The sequence below is a fragment of the Biomphalaria glabrata genome, chromosome 14 (assembly GCF_947242115.1).
Source record: "Biomphalaria glabrata chromosome 14, xgBioGlab47.1, whole genome shotgun sequence".
In the NCBI taxonomy this organism is placed as follows: Eukaryota; Metazoa; Mollusca; class Gastropoda; family Planorbidae; genus Biomphalaria; species Biomphalaria glabrata.
Genome location: NC_074724.1, coordinates 14,066,699 through 14,084,862, shown reverse-complemented (window position 1 = coordinate 14,084,862; position 18,164 = coordinate 14,066,699). Strand labels below are relative to the sequence as shown.

The 18,164-nt window shown below is 35.1% G+C and overlaps 1 protein-coding gene across 1 annotated transcript; it reads left to right on the top strand.

The window, feature by feature from the left end:
• The first annotated feature begins 387 nt into the window (after positions 1-387).
• LOC106058210 (uncharacterized) lies at positions 388-13,120 on the top strand. Its single transcript, XM_056011135.1, has 6 exons — positions 388-475; positions 2,213-2,335; positions 3,301-3,447; positions 5,808-6,008; positions 11,774-11,959; positions 13,077-13,120. The coding sequence occupies exons 1-6, from the start codon at positions 388-390 to the stop codon at positions 13,118-13,120; spliced, it is 789 nt and encodes a 262-aa protein (XP_055867110.1).
• The last annotated feature ends 5,044 nt before the right edge of the window (positions 13,121-18,164 follow it).

The following is an 18,164-nucleotide window of genomic DNA, read 5'->3' as shown; positions in this document are numbered from 1 at the left end:
ACATTCATTTCTGTTACCATGCAGTGAAAGTGGACTCAGCTCTAATGGGTTGGGGAGAAGTAAAGACGGTGGGTCGTTGTGCTGGCTACATGACACCCTCGTTAACCAAAGAACACAGAAACAGATGAGCTTTACATCATTTGCCCTATAGACCAAGAGCAAGGGCGAACTTTCCTTTTTTACTTTTTACATTGAAAGTTAGAACTAAAGTCTGCTGCTGGGTCTTTACTTGTAGCTTCAAACAGCTACTAACACTTAACCCGATGTAGGTGTATTATATCCTCAATGAAATGAGCTGAAACAGAATTACTTAGATCCTCCATCGTCAGGCAAAATGGACAGCAAGCTGTCTTCCTAAAGTCAGTCACTGAAGCCTTTTCTAATCCGATGTCTACTGCTTTAAGTGTGTCGCCAAGTTCTACGAAAACGCCCCAGTTTGCAATTTCTTGGTATTTCCATGTCATTGCAACTCTTGGTATGCGTAATTCATTTTGTCGGAGGACATGTCTCGCGACATTTATTCGACGCACAGTCACAACCTCAGTATGTGGGCAAATTCCAGTTCAGCACATGACTTCTTTGTTTGTCATCTGGATCTATTACTGACTTTTATACTTCTATACTATGTGTAAGCTATTTGCGATTTTAGATAATTTCCATGTCCCGCATGCATAAGACTCAATTGGAATGACGATTATGTTAAATAGGTGCATTTTTTTTCTCAAACCCAATAACTTGATTAGTCCAATTAGGCCTCAGCCTTTGGGAAACAAAAATGGTCCCTATCTTTCCAATGCTACATCATGATAAGCATTCCCAATGTTTTCAAAGATTCTGTCTAGATATGTGAGCATGCCCAGCTCTTGAAGCTCTGACTTATCAAGTCTGACGAGGGCAACCTTTGTTTTATATCCTAGTCGCACAATTTTAGCCTTATTCAAGTTTATGAGTAGGCCTCTCTATCATTGTCATTTCTTGCACTCATTTACTATTAGATCCGAGTAGTGAAACGTTGTGTCGACGGAAGTTGAAACATCCCTACCAATGTCCTGATCTTTGTACAAATTGGTCTTACAATCTAAAAATTAGCAGCGCATTTAAGTTTGTTAAAACTTAAACTAAATAATACAAAGGTCACAAAGGCAGTTTGAGTGGAAACACAAACTCATAATCGGCCCCCGAAGTGGTCCACCCAGAGAGGTAAAAAGCAGGTTTCATTTTCAGAAAGAATATTAGAATGAAATTCTATCAAAGACAAATGACAGAAAAGAATGAAGAAAGAAGGTTGGCAGATCTTGTGTGGTGCCCGAACGATCCAGTAGACCAAGGGATAGGTGAAAGTGAAGCTGAACTAAGATATGAATCTGGCCTAGCTGATGACATATATTGATTATCTAATTGATCTAATAATTTTGTAAAGGGACAATCTCTTTTTTTAAAGCCTCAAGAAAAAAACATTTCCGTAAAAAAAAAATCATTTAGTAATGTATTCTACTTTTGTTTTAATTCGTCCCATCGTATGTTATATTATTAAAAACAAACAAAAAAAAAAACAAGAAAAAAACTACTTATTAATCATTGTTTAAAATTATGTTCCACTTATATGCATACTTAATAGAATTTTTCTCTTTAAAAAAAAGTAGTAAGACAGAACTTACCTAACTTAGCAATACAGTTGTAAAAATATTTCTTTTTTTATACAGACGGACAGACAGAACACACAAAACTATAGTGTCTATTCTCCATTTGGGGGCCGCGAAAAAGGATTTAAACTTATAATATTTTAATTTAATTTATAAACTTGTTAACTATATGCAACACGTACCCCCTTCAAACTCTTCCTGTACCCCTGGGGGTACGCGTGCCCCACTATAGGAAACACTGGTCTCGATCTATCACAAATTACATGACTAAAGTAATAAAGAAAAGTTCCCCTTTTAGACCTTGCGATCTATGGGGCAGATGATGGAAAGGTCTTCTATTTCTGTGGCCAACGGTTAATGAGGGTGTCATGTGACCAGCTTGTGGATGATGTTAGAGCTGGGTGGACTTAGGCGCCCTAAATTCCCAAAATATAAAATCCCCGTCTTTTCCAGGATTCGAATCTCAGCCACCACGCCTTCACTTACATGACAGATCCAAACTTAATATAGACATATTCATATTTCATATATATTTTTATTATTTTGCTTTTTTTTTTTTCTGTTTGCAGCGGGTACTTTAGATCAGAAAAATAGATGGGATTGCCATTGTGCCAAAAATAACTGCTCAGAACAAGCATGTTTGAACTATGACCTCAGTTCCATGGGCTGGTTTGGTGAATCATGTAAATATAGTGAGTGATCTTTTTTTAAAAAATACTTTTCTCATTTTATTTACATTTTTTTTTTCGGAAAAGGGGGGGGGGGGGAAATGGGAAACTAATTCCATGACATCTTTGGAAGATTGTTGCGTACAACCTGACTTTACAATGTGTCATAGCGGTAATGAGTACTGTCTAGCGGGCGGTGTGGCCGCGTAGTAAAGCACCAAGTGGTTCGAATCTAGGCCAAGACTGAGATTTCAAAATCTGGATTTCTAAGGAAGCTCTTAAATAAACATAAGCTCTAGTAGGTAACTGGTGTCAGTAGGGAGAACAAGGGCGGTTAACTAAGTGCTGAACGAAAGACTTTACATCTAACGTTCTCTCCCCTTTCCATGATGGATTGTGCTCAAAATACAGTTGAACTTCTAGACTTTCTATATAAACAATACAATTTCCTCTATAGCATGTTCTCACTGGAAACATTCTTAATGTATATTTGTATTAAATTATACAAATTACCCTTTTGCGGTAAAATATTATCTCTCATAAAATCAGTGTGTTGGTGTCAGTCTAAGATTAAAAAATAATATATAAAAAGGAATTTAACAAAATCTTCTAAGAGTTTGAATTACGTGGCTATTAAAAAAAAAAAAAAGAAAAAAAAATCTAGATAACCACAAAACTCTATATCTGACTGTGTGGTTTGAGCTTGACTTTTCGTTCGGATTTATGGATCGTCCCGAGTTCAAACTCTACCCTCTCCCTCTCCATTCTAACGTTGTGCTGCGCGAGGTTTGGACAAGGAAGTAAATTATCTTCAACTCTGAAGGAACATCCAAAACATGTCAAACATTTTTTTACATTTCTAATGGGTATATGATATTCATTGGGGATAGTAAAAGAAGTTAGTCGTTGTGCTTACCCTTTTAGACCGTCAGCCGTAGAAACAGACAATCTTTACATCATCTGTCCTAAGACATCGTCTTCACTCACAGGAGATCTGGGTGTGCTGGCCAACATGGGGGACGATGTCCTGAATGACAACAACGACAGCACCTGTGTGAAACAGAACAGTGTTACCATAGATTGGCAGCACGAGCTACAAGCTGTCACGTGGGTTAGACTGGTCTTTACGAACAATGGTAAGAAATGTAGAAATCACTCAATTGACCTTGACCTATTGCAGGGACTTCGAAGTTTTAAAGTGGATTAGTTTATTTTACCCACTAAATGTTGCACGAGGTCCTAAAAAGTGAATGTGACTAATGTGTCTCTGAGAGCTATTAAAAAAGACTATAACTTAAGAAACAAATATATAATTTGAGGTTTTCTATATTGGTAATATAAGGCTTTTCTTTGATGCAAAAATTAATAAGGAGGGTATATCTCTTGGCTATAGAGACCAAGCTGCGACCTACATATTTTGCTCGTTTAAACGCCGCCTGCAACCAGGTATCGCTTCTATGTCAGTTAAAGCCAGTTGTCACCAAGGCTGGTCTTTAAAGCGTTTCCGTGGTGCACATCTGTTACGCCGATCAACTTTCAGCTCACTAAAAATGATTGCCTTTTAACATATGTTCCTCCCCAATACGGGATACACTCCCTGCCCAGCGTATCCGTCGGACTATAAGAAGTCCCTCTATATATTGTCCACACCGGCATTCGCAGTAGTAGGTAGAAGTAGGTTTTATAAGATAATTTTATAATGTGAACTATACGCAAATTATAAGAATTAGTTGTCTAGTTAGTTCGTTATTCGTTAAGTATTGTATCAGAAGCCAGGTAAATAACTTGTTATAAAAAAAATTTGTTTTGAACAACTAAAATAACTGTATTTACGTCATACACTAACTCACTTTAATGACTCTGTCAACACCTCAAAGTTGGTGTCAGACAGTGGGATAGCCTATTCTGGTATTACGAGTGTAATGTACAACTCATGTTTCTGAGTGTGAACACTTAACCTTGAGCTATCCAGTTACTTGAAAGCTGTCAGTAAGGAGAAGTCATTATAGGCAAACAATTAGTAGAGGGCAGTCACTAAAAGTAGTCACTTGAGAAACTTAAGAGAAGATAGTTATTAAAGAGAGTTAGCAGAGACTTGTACTAGTTACTATGTCATGTCATCAAGTATTTCTACAAAGGATTGCAACTGATTGTTCTTGCAATATTGCATATCATTTATCCTATGTGGTGATTCAAGATATTGCATATATTAAATGTATTATTTGTGTCTGTCATATCAAGATTTATTTCCTCATTTTATAGAGATAGATGAACTTGCAAGTATCCATCCTGAGTATGCCTAGTTTTACAACGAGTCAGTTCATCTGACAACGCCTACGTTAGAAAATTATAATATGAGCCCAATGTCACCCAAATGACTATCTGAATCAGGAATGTTAAATTGCGTTGCTGTTTACTTTTGGTGGTATCACTCTATGAATGTGGCCCGCTTGGCCACCTTAATTATCAAAATAATGTTAAATTATTAAGCTTTTTACTAGTCACTAAGAATTTGAGATACGTGATGGCTAGAAATAGGAAACTGACACTAATTTTAAATTTTCTCATTTTCAGTGCATAATTAACCTAGAAGCTTTATACGCAAAGAAATATCAGTTCCAAACTGTGCTAAGACCAGTTTCAGTCGCTATCAATTAAATTCGTGCCCATGACTTAAATTATCACCAACTTTCAGTATTTCTGGATGACATTGGACACGAATTTAATTGTTTTTCCTACTAAACAGAAGTCCGCTGGCTCTCCTGTCATAAAGTATTGAAGAGATTTTTTTGCACTGCGTGAGGAAATTTTATTGTTTCTGAACATGACAGGTGAAATTTTAATATTTTTCAAACTGACGAATGGGTTTAAGATTTGGCATTTGCAGTCTATCTCATTGGTCACCTGCAAGACTTGAATTTGAAACTTGAAGGTAAAGACAAAATTGTAACAACTGCAGCCAGAATTCTTGTTGTGTTTGAAATCAATTATCTCTGCGAGCAGTTATTTTCCATAATGATAGCTACAAAAACACCTCACCGTTCGAGATTATCTGATCAAAATTTGTCATCAGGGATGAAAGTGTCAGTGGCAAACAAACTTCAACCTGACATTAATAAAGTATATCTCTGAAAAGATTTCAAGCATTAGTACAATGAAAATAATGCGTAATAATAGTAATTTTAAATAATTAAAGTTGCAATGCGAATTTAGCTAAATAATAGGCAGATAATCCATTCAATTATTGTATTCTGTTGTATTGTTTCTAATTTACATAAAACTAGTAGGCTATGTTTTCAAACTGGTCATAGTAGGTGTTTTGTTTGTGGCCCATGCACCTTAAGTTTGAATATGCCTTATCTAATATAACACGGTAACAGACTCTTTGCAATAAAAAAATTATCACCCACCACAGCAGTCATTTAAGAGAGGAGAGACAATGAATTGAAACACAATATCTCATAAGAAACTTACAAAACTTTTTTTTCCTATATAGATGACATAGCTGACGTAGAAGCACTTTATTTTGAAGATCAAAATTCCGAGCCTTATGAAACTTGTGGCCATCATTATCTAAAAATTCACAAAACAGGAAACACAGCAATCGATCTCCATTGTGTCAACTCTTTCTTTATTCGTTTATTGAAAGTGTCTTGGAATAGTGACAGTCCTCTATGTTCTGTCTATGTCAGTGGAGGTAAATTAAAGGTGTGGTGTTATAATTTTAATTTTAAAATTATTTTTATATGTAGCAGAGTAGAAGGTATTTGGTTACATTTTTATTAATTGCTAATAGTCATTTTTATTTTTATAATATATAAATTACAGTTGCTTATTCAAAATTTAAAAAAAATGTCTCATTTGGCTGATCTAAGACACTGAAAAAGCTTTTCAGTTAAAACTACACATCGTCACATAATAAAAAAAAATAATAGCAATGTACTTTTCTCCTACCATGGCAAAGACTCTTTAACAACACTTCTAAACCTTAAAAATATTAATGTTAATATTGGTTTTCATAAGTGATGGACAACCTTTTTATATTGGGGGCCGCATTAAAAAAAAATTGTCCATGGGGGGCTGCATATGGGGCTGACACGGATCGCAAAAACTATAAATTATATTTAAAATACAATACCATTATATTTTAAGAATTTGTGAAGCCCTAATGCAACGTCTCTTTTTTTTTTTTCTGAAATCGAAATGCTCAATAAACGTAAATATGCAAAGCAGTTATTTTTATAACAAAACACCACTTTTTTAAAATAACTATTCACTTTAATAGTAAAAACACAAATCAGATGAGATTATAGTAACATACCCTGGCAGTCATATGTACATATTTAAAAACTTTCAAGCAAAATATTTGGTTCATTTCTAAAATATTGTTATATAAATTGATTCCTACAATTAGTGTTTTCTAATATACACGTAACTAGCACTTTAAATAAAATGTTTGTTTTTTTAAAGAATACATTATGTATGTAAATAAATGAAATCTATTTTAAAACATTTCAAAAACAGTTCCCGCTATTCTATAAATCTATTACGATGCACCTCTTCATATACATATTTATAAATAGATAATTATTCAATTTATAATTAGACATACATCTTCATAACTATCAGTTTATAGCCAAGATTATTTTTTTTTGGGGGGTGGGACATTTTTTCTCGTATTTCCTGTAATGAAAGCCAACAAAATGCATATTCTGAGGTATCTACACATTATCCTGCTATTAAAAAGTTTTATTCCAAAAACCTAATCTGCTATTCTTATGTACTCTGATCATTCCGCGCCTTTTTCGTGCATTTCGCGGTAAGCTGCTTCCACAATAATCATTCACTGGCAACCTCTGAAGCCTCTTCCCACCTGCTCTGAGGACCTACATGAAAGTGTGGCGCCAAGTTGTACTAGGATGTCTCTATTTGTGCTTTCCTCGTAATGGCCTACATGTCATCGCATCTCTTATTATGCGTAATTCATTTTGTCGCAGAACATGTCCCGCAAACCTCATGCGACGCTCTGTCACAACCTTACTAAGTTGTCGACTCCTAGTTCGGCATTGTATTTTCTTGATTGAAACCCGATCTCTATAACTGACTCCTAAAATCCGTCTTAGCCGTCTTTGTTGAGCAACATTTAGTCCTTTTTCAATTTCGGCAGATGACTATTCACTACACTTTATTAATGGAGCTCAGCAACTGGTAGAAATTTGTAACCTCTCTTGGCTACGCTTTGGATTTTTTTTAACAAATTCAAAACCCCCCTTAGCTAGGCTCATAGAAATTGGCGACTGTAGTTTGCTTTAGAATAATATTGAAGAGAGAGCTTTTTAAACTCAACTTTCTCTGTAGGGGGTTTTAAAACTCAAAACCATTTGGAGGGGTTTTAAACTCTAAAGAAAAAGCCCTTTGGAGGAGGGGGTTTAAACTCAAAATCCTCCTTGGCTACGCTCATAGAATTTTTAGTGTGTAATTTGATGTTGTTGTTTTTTATTGAAGAAGTATTTTTTAGCTTCAAACCCCGCTAAAGGGGGTTTAAACTCAAAACCCCCTTTGGCTACGGTAATAGCAATTTAAATGCGTAATCTGCTTTTTTATATTGAAGAGTAATTTTTTTAGCTTCAAACCCCGCTGGAGGGGGATTTTACCCTTTGTCTACGCTCATAGAATTTTGAGTGTGTTATTTGCTTTTTTATTTTGAATAGGTGGTTTTTAGCTGCAAACCCCACTTGAGTGGGGTATTAAACATAAAACACCGCTTTGCTACGTTCATAGAATCTGGTGACTGATGTATGGTAGTCTTATATTGAAGAGAAGGTTTCATTGTAAATTTCGGAGGGGGTTTTAAAATCAAAATCTTCCTTAGCTATGCTCTTGGAATTTGGGTATTGTCGTTTGCATTATTTTTTTTTTCTTTTGTTTTATAGAAGAGGGGGTTTAACTGCAAAACAACCTGGTAGGGTGTTTTAAACTCAAAACCCATTGGCAGCACTGGAGCAAGTGATGGTCTAGTATCCAAATCTCACCTAAAATAAACTAATTCAAAGCGAAAAATCAGTCACTAAATTCTGACCCCGCCCCCGTCCCCCCCCTCCCGATTTCATTTCGGGCTTGCTACGCCCAATAATTGAATACATCCGATTATTAACAATGAAAAAGAAATTTCAGAATTACACTATTGACCCTGATCATGTCGTCAGTCGAACTAACAATACAATAATATTGGAAACACTTTCAATACGTACACGTGTCTTGTTAATGCATTGACGGAGATACGACTGTAGCTGATAGTTTGTAGTACGTTGCTTCTGACATTTAGGCAGGAAATCAAGAAACCTGCAATTTACATACCTGAGTTAACCAATTTTTGTTTCCACACAAACTATCTTTGTAATCTATTTTTAATTACTCCAGTACATCTTCTAGACATATAATTTTTGTATGAGTAATTTTAAAATGATTGACTTTATTTTTAACAATGATACTGGAGTAATATGGGACTACAAATGGAATAAAAGAATTTTGTATTCCATTTAGATTTGTGTGACATATTTTAAAAAATAGCACGGGGCATTGAAAGTACCATAATGTCTGGTTATATTTTATTTGTCACATTTTTAAATTATTTTTTTAACGGTCCCCGAAAGGGGTAAGACGCCATGGGCGCCCGCAGGGGGGGGGGTGCAAGGGGGTGCTCTTGCACCTCCCCTGGATTTTGAGTAGCCAAATTCTAGCCATTTTTTCTCACCATCAAATCAATTAACTTCTAAGTAGCAACTGAACAAGTCGTGCTTCCACTGGTTAATGTAGTAGTAGAAATAAGTAGATTAACCTAGGCGTATGGAATGGATGGTTAACCATAAACTAATACATCTTTCAGATCTGTTTTTGTTTTTTACGTAGATTTAGTCTGAATCCAGTGGGGTGCAAGTGAACACAGTGTACCCCCTGAGGGTGCCCATGCATTATTGATTCAAGAGTTTACTTAATTAATGCTTAGGAAAATTTTGCGCATCGTCTTCTAAGTCTAAATCTAAAGGCCTATCATTAGAATATTATAAAGTGTAGTATCTTAACAAGTAGTGCTTCCACTGACGTACAGTTGTATAGATATGCTATCATCGTAACTAGAATAGGCAAATCTGTAGTTCATGTCCGACTATGTACGATTTATTCTAGGCTTGCAATTTTTTACTCTATAAAGGATGCCACAAGGTCGACAAGACATTATGTATGATGATTTAACAGCAGGCAGGAGATTCGCTGGTCGTCCACTGCTAAGGTATACTGATGTATGAAAACGCGACATAAAGCTCTTCAAAATCGGCACTAACAGCAGGGGAAAAAGTGGCAATGGATAGATTCACATGAATAGCGAGCATTAAAGGAAGATCCTGGATTACAGATGCCATACACAATAGTAGTAGAAAGAAAGGTGAAAGTACAAAGGATTGGCCTCTTTAGTTACATAAGAAGCTGCATTGCAAAAGGAAAAAATCGTCTCGAGACTTAAAATGCCACAATTATTTTTATAATATTTAGGTAAGGTCTAGAATATTATATTTTTTTGCCAATTATCTTTCGATGTGATAAATGTTATATATTTTCTTTTGACAAAAGTAAAGAGTCTTTCGGAGTTGCGGTCGGTGTCAGCGCTCGATAAAAATGCAGGTTAAACACCAGTTTACACTAGAAGAGATACAAGTTCTTCACATGACATCATTCGAGTCAAAACATTGACTTGGACCAACGGAGCACTGGCAGCAGCAAGAACCGAAAAAATACGAGCTGCAGCATCATGAATTAACTGCATTTCTTTGGTATTTTAGTGATGAAACTGCAGATATCAGAGCAGATGTCTTTCAGTGTTGGGTTTGTTGATTGCGATTGTATTCGACTTCATTGGTTTAGTTCCTGTTGTTCAGAGAGACGCACTGCATGTGTCTAATGTCATTGTACAGTCTAGACATGGACAAATTACTCGGCCAAGTCTGTCCTTGATGGCTAGCATTGTTTTTAGTAAATGTCTCCTCCACTTGTGTTTCTGAATAGTCTTTTTATTGTCGTCAATTAGTCATTTGTTCTTGAACCAGTTTCCATGGTGTTTCAGTCTTTCCAACTTAACATAGTGGCCACTCAACAGCACATCAGCAGTTACAGTAATGGCATAATCAAAAACCAAAGTGACCATCCTAAGGAGCACGTTAGAGGTGTCATCTTGAGGAAGGAGAGATTGCTTGCAGAAATAACTGATACCGGCTATTGAGTTGCTGCTGACGAGTGGACAGACACACTAAAAAAAAAACATGTTTGGATTTTGGGAGTTATTACAGAACACGGCTTTACATTACATATCTTAATTCTTAAGTTTCTTCATTATGTCTCGCTTTTCGTGCAACAATAATAGTAAGTTCAACTTGTTTTTGTAAAACGATGAGAAAGCTGCAATGCAAAAAAGAATATCAGAACTGCATGATACGCGTTCATCGCCAGCTTGTCCCTCGCGACGAAAAGCAATTTATTAGTAAAGTTATTGACAATTTCTTCAACCGCAATCAACATTTGCAGTTTTTGTTTGATCGAACGTAGGCAAGGATGGGCCTCACGGATAAAGTTAAAAATGTGTACAGTAAATACTTTGATCAAGTGTTTAGTTTCTTTTTTTTTTTATGAAAAAAAAGTGTGCATTTAATATCGATTAGGTATGAAGGCCCGAATATAACAAGAGAGTTTGAGGATACGATTTTGAGCCATGGGTGGCAGCTTGCACCCCCCTGCAAAAAAATCCGGCGGGCGCCTATGTAAGACGCTATTAGTTTTGTGTGAAATGTCTGTCCGTCTGTCCTTCCGTCAGTCCGTAATGCTCCACTAGAGGGAAAATGTTTATTTTTTTTTATTTTTCTATTTGCGAATTTTTTATATTTTTTTGTTGTTGTTGTTGTTGTTGTTTTTGAGGAATTAGAGATTCACCATTTACAAAGCAATTATATCAATTAGATGTTCATTATAAGAAATCAGTTAGGCCGGGTTTACATTTAACTTAACACTAACTTTCACCTATCCTTTGTTTTTCTGGACCGCTGGGGCACCACACAAGATCTGTCAACTTTCTCCATTCTTCTCTGTCATTTTCTTTAATCGAATTTAATTCTTATGTTTTTTTCTGGAAAATATTGATACCTGCTTTTTTACCTACCTGGGTGGATCACTTCGGGGGCCGATTTTGAGTTTGTGTTGTTTTTTTTTTTTTTGCTTTGGTACTGTTATAGGAATAGCCCAGTGAAAAATAATTCATAGTTATTTACTCTGTGAAGTCTATTAAATGCTAGATTGTTCAGATAGTAAACATCTTCGGCGTCGTCCTAAGTAATGTAGTTGTTTCCTTTTTTTAGCCTTTCTTTATTCGCTTAAAATAAAAACAACCAATGTTAAAACTATAATAAAACATTTGAACAGGACGAAATGTAGCTCCTGGGTCGAGACAAGGGAAATGGAATATACAAGATAAGAGACCTACATCTATTGGCACACTAAAAGACGGTCATTATGAAAACAAAGGCTGCCTAATGATGATCTCCAACGTAACGTTACAACTATTTTTCTGGAAAAGCATTTTCTCGTATGAAATCCGATTGTTCACAGGTAATGTTTGTAGTCTTTAAAAAAAAAGAAAATGAAGGTAAATGCAATGTATTGTTTTCTCGCTGACCTACAGAAACTAAACAATTTAGTTTTGGCTATTGCAGGGGTTCTCAACCTGTGGATCGCTATCCCTTTGGGATCGAATGACCATTTTCCAGGGGTCGCCTAAGACAATCAGAAATTTCCTTTTTGTCTTTTTTTCTTTGAAAGTTTTTTTTTTTTTTTTTGCCCTACGATTACTTAAGTGTTGTAACAAGCACATTTGCACAATGGAGGGTACACATTAAAATAAGGAATGCTGCCTGGTCCCTGGTTCAAATCCTGCCCGCTCCCATTCCCCATCGTCCTGCGGGAGGTTCGGACTGGAAATAAAACAATCTTCAACTCTGAAGGAACATCCGAAACATGGAAAACGTTTTTACACTTTTTTTTTTATTTTATCTTTAAGCACAAATTTATTTTACACTAAATACAATCACATAAAGCTTTTGCTATGCAAATACAACATGGATGTCGGATATATAAATTTAAAATAGGATTATGATGTTGTAACACTGAGAAAATCACAACCTAAATCTATGAACGAAATAAATTGTACGGTTGAGGGTTGCTATGGTTACCAGATAAAGTGCAAACTGAACAAAGTCTTTTTTAAAGTAGTCAAAAAAAAAAGAAAACCATTAAAATAAACTTTAGAAACTTCCTTGCCAAGTACTGGTATAGTGAATGAAAGAAGTAAACCATAGCCTGTGAAAACACTATACTTATTTTAATGGAATCTGTTATTTATCATAAATGAGAAATCACTAATCTCTTAGTGTTGGCTTTATTCATACGCCATCTTGGTTGACAACAACAGTTACAAGGGACGTTACTCGCAAATACTAAGTGGTACAGCCTATAAAATATACATATTAACAGAATCAACTATAAGGAAAATGTAATTTTCTGTGAATGTTAAATATATTATCAATGTGCCTTACGCTAACGAATACTTAACGTTGGCTATTTTATCTGATGAACTTTTGTCATAGACGATCACTGCAACCTAATTCAAACTTCTGAAGTCATCACCTCATTGTCTCATGCTATCCTGAAAATGTCTCTTTTGACCCAGACCCTAGGGTCTACTATATACTCCACTACAACCTCCCTGTTTAAGTTAGCGTCAACCATTCACACCATTTAGGAGGCGCGGTGGCTGAGCGGTAAAGCGCTTTTGAACCGGGGTTCGCGGATGAAGACTTGTATTTTTAATGTCGGGATCTTTGGGCGCCTCTGAGGAAAAGTAAAGATAATTGGTCGTTGTGCTGGCCACATGACACCCTCGTAAACCGTAGGCCACAGAAACAGATGACCTTTACATCATCTTTGTCAACCACTTCTACTCATTCAATTGTTACTCAATTTTGCTTACAAGCTCATGGTCGATGACAATGAAAAGTTTAATCAATTAATTCTATTGTTAATATACAAAAACTAATAAGCTAAGTAAAGAAAATGCTATTGACATTAAAATATAGCTAGAGCCAAAAAAAAAAATAATTAAAAACAATTGTCAAAATTAGATCAAATGCATAAATAAATAAATTTTGGCTTTTATAAAGAGCTACTGTCATACTTTTAGCATGCTTAGATAGCTATGGTCTAATCTCAGTTGTGGACCATTGGTATCTAGGAGAAGGTTTTTCCTTGCTGCCTTTAAGGGCTCAGTAAACACAACTCTCCGATTCGGGTGTCGAACCTCGAGCCCACTTCATACGTAGCCAGGCCAAGCCAAGCTCAAGCGCACTTAGCCTTTCGACTACGCTTCTTACTAATTAATGCAGCATATTAATAAGTTAGAAAGAAAACTGTCGCTACCTGGTTTTTCGTGTAGGTGTAGCGGCGTGGGTACGTCCGTGTGATGTAGGTACCTCTTCTGGTACGGCTATAACACACCTCTTAGCGATGTACTTTATTAGACGCACTAGATTTGCAAGTGCGCAACATTACTAATATACTAAAGTCTCCAATGACACATATAGAATTACTGGTGAACACAGTGGTAGCAGACGTGGAATTTATTATGTATATAGATAAATTACAGAAAATACTGGCGACTTCAGCCGTCACAAAATATACACCAATGAATACTGGCTGTTCATGCCATGTGGAATAAGTAGTCACATCTATGAAATGTTCAAAATACAAGTCCAAAGAAAACTCTCAAGTTAACATTAAATCAAATTCATTAATATTCATTCATATTACAGACAGAGAAAATCGTACATCCACTCTCTGCTGGAGTTCTTCACTAACTAACTTTTACCCTTATTTCAGAGTCCTTTAACTTATTCACATAACTTCGTGCTTGCCCGCACGGAATGTTACAATAGGTGACTGAGTGTCACTTCATGTCACAGAGGTTCTAAAACTGGACTGTGACATACGCCCCACACTCCAAAAAGATTTTTGACCAAAAATCTTTGACAAATATATTTTACATTAATATCACTGTACAAATATATATGAGCTTAGTCCATTATTCTATCAAGTGCTGTAAGTTCACTCCAATTGCTCATGTCATCTTATATAATCTTAGTAATTATGTATAACATCATATAAATTACTGAGTCCAAAAAATCATTTATATACTTAATTCACTGAGAGCAAAATCACTGAAATGTAACATTAATTGTAATGAAAAGTACCTCCATCAAGTGTTAACAAACTTTATGCATACATTTGTACTTAAAAAATATTTGTACATGCAATCACATGCTAATGAATATAAAAAAAGAAAAATATACAAGTTATTCCACATCCAATGTTTTACTATAATTGTAGATGCACAACATTATCAATGTGTATCATTTGACACACTGAGTAAATTTACTCAAAATGATTACAGAAAAAAATTTCATATTTATTTACAATTGTGATTTGCTGTGTCAATATATCATACTAAGTTTTGCCATCATCAAAAAAATAAAAAATGAATTTGGAGACATGTCAATCCAGTTCAAGGTTGACCTTGCATAAGACTACTATAAATAGTCTGAGTGTAGTATTGAAGTACAATAGTAAACAAATTTCCATGTTTACAAACATTCATTGTAGTATTCAGGTGTGTAAAAATTTTAGACAATATTTACATCTGTGAGTTGTTATGAAAAAAAAGATTCAGGTCAACAGTTCAAGTAGTTCACTGTTGTTTACATCTCATTGTTTACATTGCTGTGCACAATCAGTAATGAAATACAATATATACACACAAAATAAACACATCTGGTATTTGTCATATTACAAGTTGACAATAAAATGCAATGAGTAGAAAATAGATGATCTGTTATTGATCATAAGCATAAATGTCATCATGACCCAAAAGAAAAGTGTAACAAGAAAGTGTCATGACTTATTTTAAAAATGTGTAGAATGTTAATTTAACTTAGTTGACTACTACTACTTGTTTCTAAGTGTTTTGTACTGCTTATTTACTCTGTCAGAATGTCCTGGCTAATGTGTTTAATGTCATTATTTTCACTTGTTTCATTTTCATGTATTATGTATCTGGATAAAAAGTCAGCTATTACATTTTCATGTCCTGGAATGCTTTCTAAATCAAATTTGTAATCTGAGAGAATGAGTGTCCATCTGTTTATCCTGTCATTTTTTAGATCTTTTCTTTTTAGTGCCAGTAATGGTTTGTGATCACACTTAATGCTAAAAAATCTACCTAACAAGTAATTCTTGAGTTTTACAACTGACCATACAATGGCTAATAATTCTTTCTCAATCACTGAGTATTTTTTTTCTGTTTCAGACAGTGTTCTACTGATGTGTACTATTGGCTTAAAAAATGACTCTCTTTGCTGTAGTAAGCATGCCCCAATACCAGTGTTGGAGGCATCAGTGTATAGTGATAGTGTTGATGTTGGGTCAATACTGGCTAATTCTAGTTTCTCATTAAATTTATCTTTTAAGTTGCTTAATGCTAGTCTACTTTTTTCATCTATACAAATTGTGTTTCCATGCTTCTTTTTAGTAAATTCAACAAGGGGCTCAATTATCTGTGCATAATTTGGAATAAACTTTCTATAAAAGTTGCAAAGTCCTAATAATGATCTCATGTCTTTCTTAGTCCTAGGTTCTTTTATGTTTTTAATCTTTGTTAGGTTTGTTTCAGTGGGTGTAATTTTGTCATTGGTAATGCAATATCCTAAGAATTGGATTTCAGGCTTAGCTAGGTTTAATTTCTTGGGGGCTAATGTCATGTTGTGTGTTCTTAGTCTTAAAAATATTTGCTCTAGTACATGAATGTGTTCCTGTTGTGAGTTTGTGAAAACACAAATGTCATCTACATAAGACAATACATTATTTATGCCTTCTAATAATTTTGACATGCATTTCTGAAATGTGGCTGTACTATTTATTAAGCCGAATGGCATGACATTCCAGACATAGATACCTTCTAGGCCTGGCATAGTGCATTTGAATGCTGTATATTCCTTAGAGTCAGGGTCCATTTTAATCTGCCAGAAGCCTCTGTTTAAGTCCATTGTTGTGAATAGGGATGATTTGCTTAAAGTTGTAATTATGCTGTCAGTGTCTGGTAGGGGTTCTGGGTCTATGACTGTGCATTTATTTATTTCTCTAAAGTCACAGCAGATTCTTACTCCACTGTCTTTCTTTTTTACAATGACCATGGGTGATGCATATTTACATGTTTCTGATCTCTCTATCTTCCCATCTTTAATTAAGTTGGTCATTTCTGTTCTAACTAAGTCCTCATATGCTTTGGGGATACTATAGGCTTTTGTCTTAGTTGGTAGTGCTTTGTTGAGTTTTATTGTGTGTTCTATCAGATTGGTACATCCTAGCTTTTGTGTAATTACATCACTATATTTAACTGTAAAGTTCTGTAACATATCATTTTCAATGTTTGGACTACTGTTGTGTGTGGTGTTTATGGTGCTTACTATATGTTCTTGTATGTTGTGTTTGGTTTCTAGATCAGGTTCAATTATGTCTGTGTCAGTTATTTGTCTCTTATCCAATTTTACAAGTTTGTCAATATTGAGTTTGCATTCTCTACCATCTTTATCAATGATGTACACTTTGTTATTAATTCTCTCTATAACTTTAAATGGTCCCTCATTCTTATCTTTACAGTGTTTGTTTTCTATCTTAACAAAAACTTGGTCACCTACATTTAGTGTTCTTAGTTTTCTATTTCTGTTTTTTATTTTCCTATCCCTTTTTAAATTTTTGTCCATGTTTATCTCTGCTAGTTTTATTCCTTGTCTAAGCTGTTGTTTGGTCTGAATTATCCAAGGATGGTACTGTTCTATGTTTTCTAAGTCTAACATGTTGTCAGCCCATAACTCTAACGGTCCTTTTGGTTTTCTGTTAAATACAAGCTCATAGGGGCTGAATTTGGTGGTTTTATGGATGCTAGTGTTGTAGGCAAATATAGCATAGCTAAGAGTCTGGTCCCAGGTACTCATTGAGTCTCTTTCTAGCTTATATATCATCTGTTTTACAGTTTTGTTCCATTTCTCTATTACCCCATTTCCCTGTGGTGAGTAGATAGTGCTATGGACTAGGCGGATGTTAGTCATTTCTGCAAATGCCTGGTTAAGGTGGGACTTAAAATTTGATGCATTGTCTGACAGTAACTTATTAGGGAATCCAAATTTTAGAAAAAGTGTTTTTAAACAATTACATATGTCAATAGCCTTTATATCTTTTAGAGGAAATGCCTCTGCCCATCTAGTGGACATGTCAATGATACCCAAAATATATTTATTCCCTTTACTGCTGGTAGTTAGGGGTCCCATTATGTCCATGGCAATTTTGTCCCAAAAATGGTGAGATTTATCTGATTTTTCTAATGGGGCTCTAGTCACTGATTTTTGTTTGGCACATTCTGTGCAACTGTTTACATAGTTCTTAATGTCCTTTCCCATCTTTGGCCAGAAGAATTTGTTGGCTATCTTAGCATATACTTTTTTTTTTCCTAAGTGTCCTGCTGTGGGGTCATCATGTGCCATATTTAATATTTTAGCTCTTAAAGTTTTAGGGATTAGTATTTGAAGTCTAGTACAGTTTTCTTTCCTGTTATATCTAATGGCTAAGTTGTTAATTTCTATATGGTGGTTATTTAAATTTATCTTGTTATAATCTTTGCTTAAGAGGTCTTGTATTGTGGTGTCATTTTTCT